This window comes from Aythya marila, assembly GCF_965140915.1.
Source record: "Aythya marila genome assembly, contig: HAP1_HAP1_SCAFFOLD_193, whole genome shotgun sequence".
Lineage (NCBI taxonomy): Eukaryota > Metazoa > Chordata > Aves > Anseriformes > Anatidae > Aythya > Aythya marila.
In genome coordinates this window covers 393,968-407,305 of record NW_028136875.1, presented here as the reverse complement: position 1 = coordinate 407,305, position 13,338 = coordinate 393,968, and the positions used below count along the sequence as shown (strand labels likewise).

At 53.9% G+C, this 13,338-nt stretch overlaps 2 protein-coding genes across 2 annotated transcripts; both read left to right on the top strand.

Moving 5' to 3' along the window:
* Positions 1–33: 33 nt before the first annotated feature.
* On the top strand, positions 34–4,450 carry LOC309891390 (keratin, type II cytoskeletal 4-like; the record flags this gene model as incomplete). The annotated part of the gene is made up of 9 exons (XM_082785761.1): positions 34–600; positions 963–1,177; positions 2,289–2,349; positions 2,731–2,826; positions 2,922–3,086; positions 3,251–3,376; positions 3,617–3,837; positions 4,008–4,042; positions 4,149–4,450. The coding sequence occupies 9 exons, from the start codon at positions 34–36 to the stop codon at positions 4,448–4,450; spliced, it is 1,788 nt and encodes a 595-aa protein (XP_082641887.1).
* Positions 4,451–8,586: 4,136 nt separating this feature from the next.
* LOC309891349 (keratin, type II cytoskeletal cochleal-like) lies at positions 8,587–13,051 on the top strand (the record flags this gene model as incomplete). The annotated part of the gene is made up of 9 exons (XM_082785707.1): positions 8,587–9,222; positions 9,917–10,131; positions 10,369–10,429; positions 10,679–10,774; positions 10,945–11,109; positions 11,572–11,697; positions 11,884–12,104; positions 12,536–12,570; positions 12,672–13,051. The coding sequence occupies 9 exons, from the start codon at positions 8,587–8,589 to the stop codon at positions 13,049–13,051; spliced, it is 1,935 nt and encodes a 644-aa protein (XP_082641833.1).
* Positions 13,052–13,338: the final 287 nt, after the last annotated feature.

The following is a 13,338-nucleotide window of genomic DNA, read 5'->3' as shown; positions in this document are numbered from 1 at the left end:
CTCTCTCAGCACCCTCGCTCTCGACCCGCCGCTATGTCTCGCCAGTCGTGTGGCCTCAACAAGGGCTTCAGCTCCAGCTCTGCTTGCCTGGGAGGAGGGAGGAACAAAGTCTCCTTCAGCTCGGTGGCCCGAGGAGGATGCCGGGGCTCTGGTGGCAATGCCGGCGGCTTCAGCAGCAGGAGCCTCTATAGCCTGGGAGGGAGCAAAAGCACCTCCCTGGGAGGATTCGGTGGAGCTGGGGCCTGCAGAGGCTTTGGGGCTGGAGGCCAAGGAGGCTTTGGCTACGGTCTCGGTGCCGGGGCAGGATTCGGTGGCGGCTTTGGCGGTGGGGCTGGGGTCGGCTTCGGCGGTGGGGCCGGGGTCGGCTTCAGCGGAGGCCTCGGTGGTGGTTTTGGTGGCTTTGGCGGAGGGTTTGATGGCGGGATTGGGGGGCAAGGCTTCCCCGCCTGCCCTCCGGGCGGCATCAGGGAGGTGACCATCAACCAGAGCCTGCTGGCCCCGCTCAACCTGGAAATCGACCCCGAGATCCAGAAGGTGCGAACACAGGAGCGGGAGGAGCTGAAGACCCTCAACAACAAGTTCGCCTCCTTCATCGACAAGGTGAGCGCGGCGCCGGGCCAGGACCGGGGGTGGTTGGGGCACATCCCCATGCCCCTTGCGATGGCCACGGGGTGACCACACGGCTGCCAGAGAGCCCAGTGGGCTGGAGAATCGACCTCTGCAAGGGGCAGAGGATGTTGGGTTTCTCTGTGAGATGGGAGAGGGGAGGCCACCTGCCAGTGCCCGCTCAGCCCAGAGCTGCTGGGATGGGTTCTCCCATTGCCTGTGGGACCCTGGGCAGGCTGGGAGCACTCTGAGGAGGAGAGAACTCATTAAATGCAGGTGACGGGGACAAAAAATGGATAGAAAGATGCTTTTGAATATGGCCTGACCTTCTTCTGCCCCCCCCGGCGCTCGGTTAGGTGCGGTTCCTGGAGCAGCAGAACAAGGTCCTGGAGACCAAGTGGAAGCTCCTGCAGGAGCAGAGCCCGAGCACAGGCGGCCGGAGCCTTGACCCCTACTTCGAAGCCTACATCAGCGGGCTGCGCCAGCAGCTGGATGGGCTCTCGAGCGAGAAGCACCAGCTGGAGCTGGAGCTGAAGAGCTTCCAGGACATGGTGGAGGAGTTCAAGACCAAGTACGTTGCTGGCAGCGCGGGCGCGGTGGCACCTCCTGGGTTTTCTGTTTGGCAAAGCTTGGGCTGAACGGGTTCACGTCCTGGATTCGCTTGTGGCTGTGTCCGAGCTGGGGCTGGTTTCTTACAGGTCTGATTATTTTTCACCAGCTGCACAAGGCTCTGTGCGGAGCTGGTCAAAACTACAGACTTTTGCCATTCCTCTTTTATTTTGTTTTATTTTATTATTATTTTTTTAATTTTTTTTATTTTTTTGCATAATGGCAAAAAAAAAAACAAAATGAAAACTACCTTTGAACAGACAGAAAATTCAAGTAACCGCAGGAATGAACTGTGTTCCACTTGTTTCGGTGATTAAATAATGCAAAATGCTATGAGGAAGTTGCCACCAGCTGTGAGTTTTGACAGCAGGGCCCAATTTTTCAAGGTGTGTCTTGGTGCGTATTGTCTGAGCTGCGGCTGTCACCGAGGCAGGATCTTCTGCTGTTTGTCTTCCCCACTTAAGAATCCGTGACATTATGATTTAATGAACCAATTAGACCAGTTGCTAAATTGCAGCGTGATTTCCTCATGGATTTCCTCATGGACTCCTTAGTTAGATCTTCCTTTGGAAATACGATGTGGAGGGAAGGATTATTTTCCCAGTATTATTTACGGGATTAATTTCTCCAGTTGGAAAAGCAAGAACGAAGCCTGGAGAAATGTCTGTGCTGAAAGACTTGCGAAAACCTTGGGGGGAAAGGAAGACAGGGGCTCGCCAGGAGCACCCAGATCCCTCCTCTGCTGAAGCCAAGGGCCAGAAACCGTCTGCCTTTTGGAGATGCTCTCTGTGCTCTGCAGCAATTGCCCGCTGAGCAAGGGGCCAGATTCGGCCCTGGCTGGAGGCTGGGGGGTCCCAGAGGTGCTGCAGGGTCCCGGAGGTGCTGCAGGGACCATGGGGCAGGAGGTGCTGGGGTGCCCGTGGTGGCTCACAGGGAGGCCGCGCTGCTGCTGCCTTTCCCTCAGGATGATTTTTGCTGTGCGTTGTTCTGAGGCCAGCGGCCTCTGGCTGCCAGCGGCAGAGGCAGAGCCAAAGCAAGCAGAGAGATTTGATCTCCCTCGTTGTAATCAACAGGTACGAGGAGGAAATCAACAAAAGGACAACTGCAGAGAACGACTTTGTGCTCCTGAAGAAGGTAAAGTGCTGGGCTGCTTACGGCAGGAGGACAGAGCACTTGCAAAGACAAGGGCAGATTTTAATCGAGCTTGTGCCTCGTTAAGAAAAGGGAGCTGAAGCCTGGAGAACCTTAGGGGCAGAGGATGAGGAAGCTGGGAGCTGCTGCTGCTGGCCAAACCTGCAGCACAATAACCCAATTACTGCCTTTGTCGGCGTTTTCTGAGCGCTTGGTTATGTTTAAATTTAATGCAATGCCCCGTGTGCTTGGAGGCTGTCTCAGCCCACCTGTGCGGGTCGGTGTCTGCGTTAGGGCAGAGTGGGGCCCCGAGATGTGTGTACAGCCAGGGGCTGGGGCTCGGCTGCCTGGGGCAGAAAGCTTCCACCCCCCTTTCTGCCACAGGATGTGGATGCTGCCTACATGACCAAGGTGGAGCTTCAGGCGAAGCTGGACTCCCTGGCAGATGAGGTGAACTTCATGAGGAGCCTCTATGAAGCGGTAAGGGGTCCCAGGGGCACGGCGGGGCGGAGAGGGGCCTCAGCACCCAAAGGAGGTTGTGGCGGGGCTGAGCCCGGTGCCGGTGCGGGTTGCAGGAGCTGTCCCAGATGCAGAAGACTGTGTCCGACACCTCCGTGGTGCTGTCCATGGACAACAACCGCAGCCTGGACCTGGACAGCATCATCGCGGAGGTCAAGGCACAGTACGAGGAGATCGCCAACAGGAGCCGGGTGGAGGCCGAGACCTGGTACCAGAGCAAGGTGCGGGGTCCGTGTGGGGCTGGGGCTGGAGGAGCTGGTGGGACTGGGGGGAATGGGGCTATGCTGGGGGGCTGTGGAATTGGCCCAGGGAAGGGGCTGCTGCGGGGCGGTGCAGGGAGCCCAACCGTGCTGCGCCTCACGTGCTCCTCTGGCTTCTGTACCAGTACGAGGAGCTGCAGGTCACAGCAGGAAAGCACGGAGACAGCCTGAAAGACACAAAGGCTGAGATCTCCGAGCTCAACCGCATGATCCAGAGGATACGGGCAGAGATCGAGAGCGTGAAGAAGCAGGTAAGGCTTGCATTTTGGGGAAATGGGTAACTAGTAACTAGCAACTGGTAACTGGGTAACTGGTAACGGATCCTGGTAAGCCCCTTCGGAGCTCCCCTACACCCCATGCTCTGCTCAGAGGCTGCTGTGTTTGGAGCAGCTGAGCCCAGGAGGTGCAGGCACAGAGTGTGGCGTGCCCAGGGACCGCGGGTGCTGTGCACCTCCTGCCCCACTCCTCGCATCCTTGGCTCTGCCCCGCAGTGCGAAACCGTGCAGAGCTCCATCGCGGACGCTGAGCAGCGCGGGGAGCTGGCCATCAAGGACGCCAAAGCCAAGCTGACCGAGCTGGAGGCGGCCCTGAAGAAAGCCAAGGCAGACCTGGCCCAGCAGATGCGTGAGTACCAAGAGCTGATGAACGTCAAGCTGGCCCTGGACATCGAGATCGCGACCTACAGGAAGCTGCTGGAGGGCGAGGAGTGCAGGTGGGCACAGGTCCAACAGAGCTCGACGGCATCCTGCCGGGCCCATGGGGAGGACGCAGCACTCTGCGTCCCCTCTGCTAAAATACGAGCGGTGCTGCAGCGCACCACACTCCTACGGACCCCGAAGAACCAAGCCGCATGGCGCTGATATCCATCCCTTTTCCTTGCAGGATGTCTGGAGAGTGCCAGAGCTCCGTGAGCATCTGTAAGTACCGCTCCCTGCTCCGATGGAGCACGGGGGGCCGTGGGGGGTGCTCCAGCACTTTCGGCCCCACCGGAGGTAACCCCATGCCTCCCGCTTGTCTCTGCAGCTGTGGTGGGCGGCAGCAGCTCCGTAGGAGGTGGATACGGTGGCAGCAGCGGAGTCTACCTTGGAGGAGGAGGAGGAGGAGGAGGAATGGGGTTCGGCGCTGGAAGTGGGAGAGGCAGCTGTAACACAGGCGGCGCTGGCTTCTGCTACAGCTTAGGAGGGGGCGGATTTGGCGCCGGGGGAGGATTTGGCTCTGGAGGAGCAGGGTTCTGCTCCGGAGGGGCAGGGTCCAACTCTGTCGTGGTGGGGTCTGGCAGCATCCTGAAGAACAGCAGCTCCATGTCTGGGTGCCGGCGGGTCTAGGAGAGCAAGCTATCCCCCCTCCCCAGCACCCAAAGGAGAAAGGCAGCAAACCCCACCACGACCACCGCCACCCATCCGCTGCTGTGTGGGGGCCACCCCCCCGTTTGAACCAGACCCCGTCCTCCTTTGGAAACTGCGTGGGGCAGTGATGCTCAGCGATGTGCACCAGCTGGGGCTGCTGACAAGCTCAGCAGAGGGCTCGAGGCGGTCTCACGTCCCCGGTCCTCGCCTTGGGATGCTGCCGGGCTGCTGACTGTGGGGCCAGGAGCTGCCATTTGAAAGCCCCCCCCCCCCCGAAAAGCTACAGCAGTGGTGATCCTAGACCAAGAATTTCCCAGCTGGTCCCAGCCAAAGAGACGTCCTCGCCTGCTGCAGTTTTGTTTTCCTAACCAAGGTGCCAGCATTTCACCAGTGTCCTTCAGAAGCAGCTGTAAAATGTTCGGTTTTGTTCGGGCTTTCCCTTTTTGTTGCAATCGTGGGAATGTTGGCGCTTGTTTGCTTAAGCCTTTCTCCTTTGGCATGTGCCATACCCTAATAAACACTAGAGGCAGTAAACTTGTGTGTTTTTCTGTTCTGACCGGGGAGTTTCGTGTCCTAACAGGACTCCTCTTTGTGGAGATCTGGAAGCATTGCCTGGCTTTCCCTTGCCCTTTGCAGGTGGCACTGGAAGGCCCCGTGGAGGCAGCCGGGTTGGAGCCAGCTCAGCTGGGCTTTGGCACAAGCCTGTGCCACCTCTGCCCCATGGGTGGGGAGCACTGTGTGCTGGCCTTTCAGCCCACCCCAGGCATCTGTGGCTGCTTTCAAGGCGTCTGCCACGGGGACCTTGGAAACACAGCAGGCGCCAGCGCTCAGCCCCCTCTAGGGTGCTACCCCTGTGCAGAAGTAAAGTATTTCTGGGGAGCTTAGAGCCGAAAACTCCCAGTGTGGCTTCACCTCTTGCTCAGAAGACCTTGAGTCATGTCCCTGGTCAACCGCAGCCTTGCTCGGGGCTGTGGGTGAGTCACTTTCAGCTCAGCCCGTGCTCCGCTCCCTGCTTGCAGGTGCTGGAGCACTGGCGCAGCAGCGGCGTGTCACAACTCTGCCAGCTGAGGCATGTAACTGCTTGGCTGGGGACATGCTTTGGACAAAGGTAAACGCACTGGTAAGCTGTAAAGGGACCCGAGATGGTGCTGAATGAAGACAGCGATGTCCCTTGGAGTCAACCAAAGCTGGCTGTGCTGTGGGAGCACCTCCAGCCCATGCCTCCTGAGGGAGGGCTGCCCCACGCAGAAACAAAGGGCTGCTAGGTGTGCACAAAGGCTTTGCTTAAAACAAACACCAAAAAGCACTTTTCTTTTGTTCCTCTGATTGCAGCAGCAATTAAGGGAGGATTCTTCTGGGCAGGACTGAGACATGACAAAGTTTCTGCCTGTTGGAGCACTGAGAACTTCACCTGACCCGAAAGAATTTCTGTTTAATTTCGTTGTCATTGCCCTCCGTGTTGAAAGTCCCTTCTAGAACATGCTCGCACAGTGAAGATATCTAGATGCCAAGTGCTTTATCGGAAGCATGGGGACTTAACGCTCTGCTTAGCTTCTCCTCCAGAACTTCTCCTGGTCTGAGGCTGACGGCATCTCCCAAGTTCGGTGCGCGCTGGCAGCTCCCTGCTGAGCCTTTTGCCCCAGGCGTCTCCCTCATTCCTGTCCCTTCGTTGTCCTCCAGCAGGGAGGACGTGGTTGGAGGCCACGGGGGCCCAGTCTGCCCGTTGTATTTGGACGTACGGTGCTGCTGAGCCCCAAATCCCTGCCCGATTTCCCAAACTTGGCCGCAGACACAGTGGTGACTCAACGAGCGCGTTATCTAAACACGTGTGCTTGGGACGGGAGCATTGTGCTGACTTAGCGCATCTCCCGCCGAGCACGGCTGGGAACGTGAAACCTCCCGAGCCCGTCGTCCTGCCTACAGGAAAGAAAGAAAGCCACGCAACTGTGGATTTGGTAATCCGGAGGGGGGCGAGGGAAGAAATAAGTCGCTTGCTAAACGTGTGTGTATGCACACAGGGGTGCCTGCACCACGACGTCCCAAGCCCACAGCACCCGCCTGATCCCTGTGGTGCGGCAGGCAGTGCCAACACACATTCAGCAGATAAATCAAAAGTGAAATGCACTCACTGCCCGAGTCAGTACTGCCAGGTCTCACCTGCTATTTGCCCAATTTTTTTGTCCCAAAATTTGGAGAGAAAGACCAGCGAGCCACACTAGGGTCTGTGGTCTGTGTGCACCATGGGGCACAGCCACCAAAGCCCCGTCACTCCCATGGTCTCACGGGGTTCTGGCTCTGTATTTTTTGGCTGGCTCCTTTCCCTGACCCCTGCCCATGGATGAGGTGCCAGTGCTGGGGTGGGATGAGCAGCCCCTGGGGCATGGCCGCGTTTCGGTGGTGCTGCCAGTTTAACCGCACATTAAGTGCTGCCTGGGTGCCTGAGGCGCTTTTGGAAATAGGAGCCTGGGTGATATTTTAGGAGGTATTTAAACTTCTGAAGATACCAGGAGTTGCTCGTGTGGATTTTCAGGAAGCACTTAATTGCCTGTGTCCTATGGGAACTTCTGAGAGTCTCGTCAGACAGCACAGTTAGATGCCTAAATAACCATAAAGAGGCTTGGGCTTCAATATTGCCTAGGCGGCGTTAAAGTTGTGGTGCTCTGGTTCTCCTGCTGTCAGGGATTGCTGAAAACTAATAAAGAAGATGAACTTCTCAGTAAGAATTTTTAAAAAGAGGCAGTAGGTGTTATTTGGTAGCCAAGTTTCTGCAGGACAACAGGATGAATGCACAGTGGTTCACAGTCTTATGGCAAGTTTAGCTTGTAAGCTGATTCCTTCTCAGTAACGATACCAGAACCAGAGCATTTTGATAAGCTTCTACCGTTCTAAAACCCGGTGACTGCTTTCAAATAAGTGAAAAAAGGATACCTACCCGAGGTCTTGAAGGAGGGCTCAACACAGCTTACAAGTGTGTCTGTCTGCCAAAACTATATTTGCATATAAATGCTGAAGTGAGCCAGGTAGCTGAAAAGCATGCATTTCCTCAAGTGAAAGTCCTTGTGCTCTCTGTTCTCCATTTTTATATGCCTCTACAAACAAGTTGAGCTCTTCAGCATCCTCTGCCTAGCTAATTGCATTTAAGTGTTTATGTTGTGTTACGTGGGCAGTAGGACTTTGCATGCCTCCTCTCTGCCTGTTCTCAGGGCTGGTTGCCTGCCTGCCCGCACAGCAGCGGCTGAGCTGCTGCTGCATTTCCTGGCTCTTCTCATGGTCAGTCCCTTCCTGAAACCCTCAGGAAATCCCCAAGGGATTTCCCATCTGTGATGGTCGTGGCACTTCTCCACTGTTGCAGAGACCCTCTCGGCATGAAGATACCGGGGCTTGTGTTCAATGAGTTTGGTCCAAAACTGAAAGAATTTCCAGCACTAGCCGTTGCCACGGCATCTCTTCTCTGGTAAGGTTTCATTGATTGAAAAGATGCAAAGCCTCATCAAAATGCAATTTGCTGAGCCCTAGCTCTGGGTTGAGAAACTACTTCTCTAAGCCAAAGGCAATTTTCCATGTAAAAAGAAGGCTAAGGGCGTAACTTAGGTGTGTTTTGGGAATTGTGTAAGCCATGCTACAATTTGGCATGAGCCACAGTGCCTGCCTGCCATAGGGCTTTGGAGTGGAAGATCAAAATAGAGATAAACATAAGCAGGGAAACAACCACAATGGATGAAAGGTGAAAAAAAGACTAGTCTAACACAGGGAGACTGTTACCGTGCCACAGAAGTACAAGACTTCTTAGTCATTGAGTACTACCCTTTGGTAGACACGGTTGTATCTTTGTTAATTTTCTTCTGCATTATAGGGTGTGTTTCTGGGTAGGGTCAATGTTTGGCAAATTGAAGATGAAAATCTGTAAACCACGCCAAGCTGATGAAGACAGTAACTGTCTCCTCCTTCACGCCCATGCAAACCCAGCCCACCTCCAGAAACAGATAAAAGAGAGCATCTGCTGCCCTCCAGTCAGAGGGACTTACTTCCCTTCTCTTTGCACTCACCTCCTCGCAGCCCAACCCCATCGATCGTTCTTCTCTTTTTGACTTTGACCCCACTTGGAAGAAGCAGCCATGTCTCGGCAGTCTGTCTGCAGAAGCTTTGGAGGAGGGAGTAGAAGGGGCTACAGCTCTTGCTCTGCCATCGGTGGTGGCTTTGGAGGAGGTGGCGGCAGAAGCAGGAGCAGCTACAGCTCCTTCTCTATGTCCAGGGGATATGGAGGTGGTGGACGTTGTGGAGGGTTTGGCAGCAGGAGCCTCCACAACATGGGTGGCAGCGGAAGGATTGCCATGGGAGGATGCTACGGTGGCGGAGGCTATGGAGGCAGAATGGGCGGCTTCGGTGGAGGCTATGGAGGAGGACTAGGCAGCTACGGAGGAGGAATGGGCGGCTTCGGAGGAATGGGTGGTGGAGGAATGGGCGGTGGTGGAATGGGCGGTGGAGGAATGGGCGGCTTTGGTGGAGGCATGGGTGGTTATGGTGGAGGCATGGGTGGTGGAGGAATGGGCGGCTTTGGTGGCCCAGGCTTCGGCATGCACGGCTTCGGTGGCCCTGGCAGAGGTGGCCCCGGCATCCAGCCGGTGCAGGTCGACTCGAGTCTCCTGCAGCCGGTCCACGTTGAGATTGACCCCCAGATCCAGCAGGTCAAAAACCAGGAGAAGGAGCAGATCAAGACTCTTAACAATCAGTTTGCTTCCTTCATTGACAAGGTGAGAGGGTGGGATTGTGACTAGTAAGGGTCAGCGTTTGGAGGAGCTGTCAAGTTCTGCAGAAATTTTCTCCTTTATGAGCTAAGCATCAGTAGGCTGAGAAGCTTGGGAAGAGCCTTGCTCTTAAGTACTGCTAGGGAAAAGATGAGAATCTCTCTTCCACATGAGATCAAAGCTATATCTTCAGGGCTTACTCCAGCCTGTTGCACCAGGTTCAGCTAATAGGTTATTCCTGCAAACAGGCTAAACGCCTCCAAACGTTTTCTGGTTTCATGCACAAAATTTCACTTCTGCACCTTTCCCTTTCCAAATACCCTTCAGTTTATGTATTCACTAATGTTTTTTTTTTTTTTTTTTTCCTCTCTCTCTCTCTTTTTTTTTTTTTTTTTTCCCCAAGTATCCAGGGTTTTAGTTTAGACTAGAAATCTCAACTTTCTAGGCTACCTGCCGTGGGAGAGTATTGCAGCTGGTGCTACACTTTAAAGCTCCTTTGATTTGAATATGACTTAGAACTTTCCTCCCTTTCTTGACCTCGCAATGTTGTCAACAACAGAGCTTCTAAACAAAATGCTAGCTACCTCTTGTGTCATCATGCCAAGAAGAACTGGTGCCCTTTTCACAAGGTGGACGGGGTGTCCTGTCTGCTGCTGTTGCTTCATGTCTGACGGTGGATGCTCCATGTGTTGGCTTTCAGGTGCGCTTCCTGGAGCAGCAGAACAAGGTGCTCTCCACCAAGTGGGAGCTGCTGCAGCAGCAAGGGCCCTCGGGGCCGAGGAAGAACCTGGATGTCCTCTTTGAGAATTACATCCAGAACCTGAAGAGGCAGCTGGACTCGATCCTGGCACAGAGGGGGCAGCTGGAATCAGAGCTGCAGAACATGCAGCAGTACGTTGAGGATTACAAAACCAAGTAAGTGCAGTGCTGAAGTAACACAGAAAGCAGCTCGAGCAGCTGACAGTGATGGTAATCTTTATTTCACAGGTCACCTTTCTTTACATGTGTACATTTTATAGCAATTATGGACAAAGTTTGGTCAATTTAAATATTTATTCTGTTTGTATGTGTGTGTGTATGTGTTTGTTTTGTTTAGCATTGCCTTAGGCAGGAAAATTCAGGAAACTCAGCTTATATTTTTACTCTCCATAGGTATGAGGAAGAGATCAACAGGCGCACAGCAGCCGAGAATGAGTTTGTGGTGCTCAAGAAGGTGAGTCACAGGCACTAGAAAATGATTGATTGAATATCAGGCTTTGTCTGTGCTTTAAGGGGTTTCTCTCTTGGATGGGAAAACCAACGGAGATTGTAGGATCCGAGGGCGGCTCCTGGAAGCCTCTCGCTTTTTCCTGCACGGCTGAATAGCTCTGTCACAGCTGTTACCTTCAGCACCGACCAACTTCTGTGGTCTTGAAGGATTTCCAAGAGGAAATGAAAGCACTCTCTGTGATCTGTCCTGCAGGATGTGGACACTGCCTACATGACCAAGGTGGAGCTGGAAGCCAAGGTGGGAGCTCTGACCGACGAGATCAACTTCCTGAGGTGCATCTACGAGGAGGTAAGAGCCTGCCCGAGCTGCAGCGAGGTGCGGGGGGAGTCCAGGCACCGAGGGCAGGCGAGGTGCCCGTGGGGCTGCAGTCCGGAGAGTCGCTGGGGCTGCCGGAATGGCTGCTCTGCGCTGCCCTCCTCTCCTGGCACGCTGAGGCTGACTCCTGTGCTTGGTTGCAGGAGCTGGCTCAGATGCAGACAATCAGCCGCGACCTGTCTGTGGTGGTGTCCATGGACAACAACCGCCACCTGGACCTGGACAGCATCATCGAGGAGGTCAGGCGCCAGTACGAGCAGATCGCTCAGAGCAGCAGAGCAGAAGCTGAGGCTTGGTACCAGAGCCAGGTGAGCTGGGAAGCACTTGAGGGAGCTGGGGTGGTGGTTTGAGTTTGCAGATGAACTGTGACAAAGTGAGAGATGTCTTTAAGCTAACGGTGCTGGAGGAAGTCTCAAAAGGAAGGGTGTTGCAGCTGAGGGGTCTGGCTCCCTCTTCACAAGTCCAGAATCTTACTCTGGCATTCTGTCTCAATAAACAACATCCATTATTTAGAAACTACCAGGACAAAGTATCTTTACAGAAACCAAAGGACACTTGTTTGTCTAACTAAGATCTTTCTCCAAATTCAGAAATGTAGGAGACAATGATAATTGTATCTTAGAACCATCTTAGAACATAGAGCTGGGCATCTACCTTTTAGGGACCACTGTGTTGGGTGCTCTTAGCAGCACATGAGCTAGGGAAGTTGAGAATCTTGTCTAGGCATTAGGAACGTTTCACTGAAGGGTTGTTTGTCTCGTTACCATCAGTACGAACAGCTGCAGAGCACTGCTGGAATGCACGGGGACAGCCTGCGCAACACCAAGATTGAGATCCAGGAGCTGACCAGGAACATCCAGAGGCTGCGGGCTGAAATTGAGAATGTGAAGAAGCAGGTAGGGGTTATTTGGTGTCTCACTGGATACCAGCTGTATCACAAACCCAGTTGTGTGGGGCAAAAACATTTTCTTCAACTACTGCTGTTGCCTTCATGGTGTTGACTTTTTTTCCTCTGCTTGAGGCTTGGGGGTCGATGCAGGTGACAAAATGTGACCTGAGAATATGCTCTTCTTCTTGCTCAGAACCAGCAGCTGCAGGCAGCTATTGCTGAGGCCGAGGAGCGTGGTGAGATGGCTCTGAAGGATGCCAGGTTGAAACTGGAGGAGCTGGAAAGTGCCCTGAGCAAAGACAAGGAAGAGCTGGCTCGCCTGTTGAAGGAGTACCAGGAGCTGCTGAACATCAAGATTGCCCTGGATGTGGAGATTGCCATGTACAGGAAGCTGCTGGAGGGAGAGGAGAACAGGTAAAACATTCCACCTCTGATTCCAGGGCGATGTTGCAACCTGGGCTGGACCCCATGAGATTTGACATCACAGTGTAAGCTCAAAGCAGCTTTTCGGATTACAATGGGTAGATACATCTATTTGTACATTACATTTAAGGTTCTTAGGATTGTCAATTGACAATCCTGGTGATATAAACAATATTTTGTTCTAACACATACAGATTTCATAATGAACCTGAAGTTTGGAAGAACCTCATTGCAAAGAGGGATTATCACTATCTTCCCTCCCTAAATATTTTAGTGTTAGTGGGGTTCCCTATATAGTTGAAAAAAAAAAAAAAAAAAAAAAAAAAGCAGGTACACCTATGGTTACATAATGTAAATTAACTTCTCAGAATATAAGATATCTCTTTTGTTAGGCTACTAAAATATACTATTTCCTTTTTCAGGCTTTGCAACGACGGCATGTCCAACGTGAATGTCTGTAAGTATCCTCAGTTGTTTCCTTGTGGAATCACAGTGGGCTGTGTATTTTGGAGAAGCAATATGCCACGGCCCCATGCATAACCTGTGCTTCTCTTCCAGCTGTGGTAGGCAGGACCACCATCTCCGGAGGCCGAGGAGGCATGGGAGGAGGCTTCGGAGGCAGCGGCATGGGAGGAGGCTTCGGCGGCAGCAGCATGGGAGGAGGCTTTGGCGGCAGCGGCATGGGAGGAGGCTTCGGCGGCAGCGGCATGGGAGGAGGAATGGGAGGAGGAGTATGTGGAGTAGGAGGAGGCTTTGGAGGTGGAAGCTCTGGAGGCAGCTGTGGCATGGGAGGAGGAATGTACAGCGGAGGCTTCTCTTCTGGAAGTGGAAGGATGTGCGCGTCTGGAGGTGGCAACTTCAGCTCCGGTGGGGGATCCTCCTCCGTCCGCAGATGTGTCACAACCACCTCCGTCAAGTCTTCAGGAGTAAGGTTCTGAGCCCTGAAGGCAGATCGAGAAACAAAAGAAGCTTCTCCTCCCCTCTCCTGGCAGCAGCCCAGCCTCCTTAAATCCGACTCCGGTATCCCGCAAGGAAACGAACTGTGTCCCTCTCGGTCCACCACCTACCCGCTGGGCCTCCGGGCTCCTTCACAGGAAGGGAGCCTCATGGCCGTGCCACGCTGTTCACTAGCCCCATGCCCAGCGATGAATAACTGAGCAAAGAAAAGTCTCTCGTGTGGATACCCAGCGCGGAGAGCTGATTTAAAGGAGGGAAATGCTCTGCC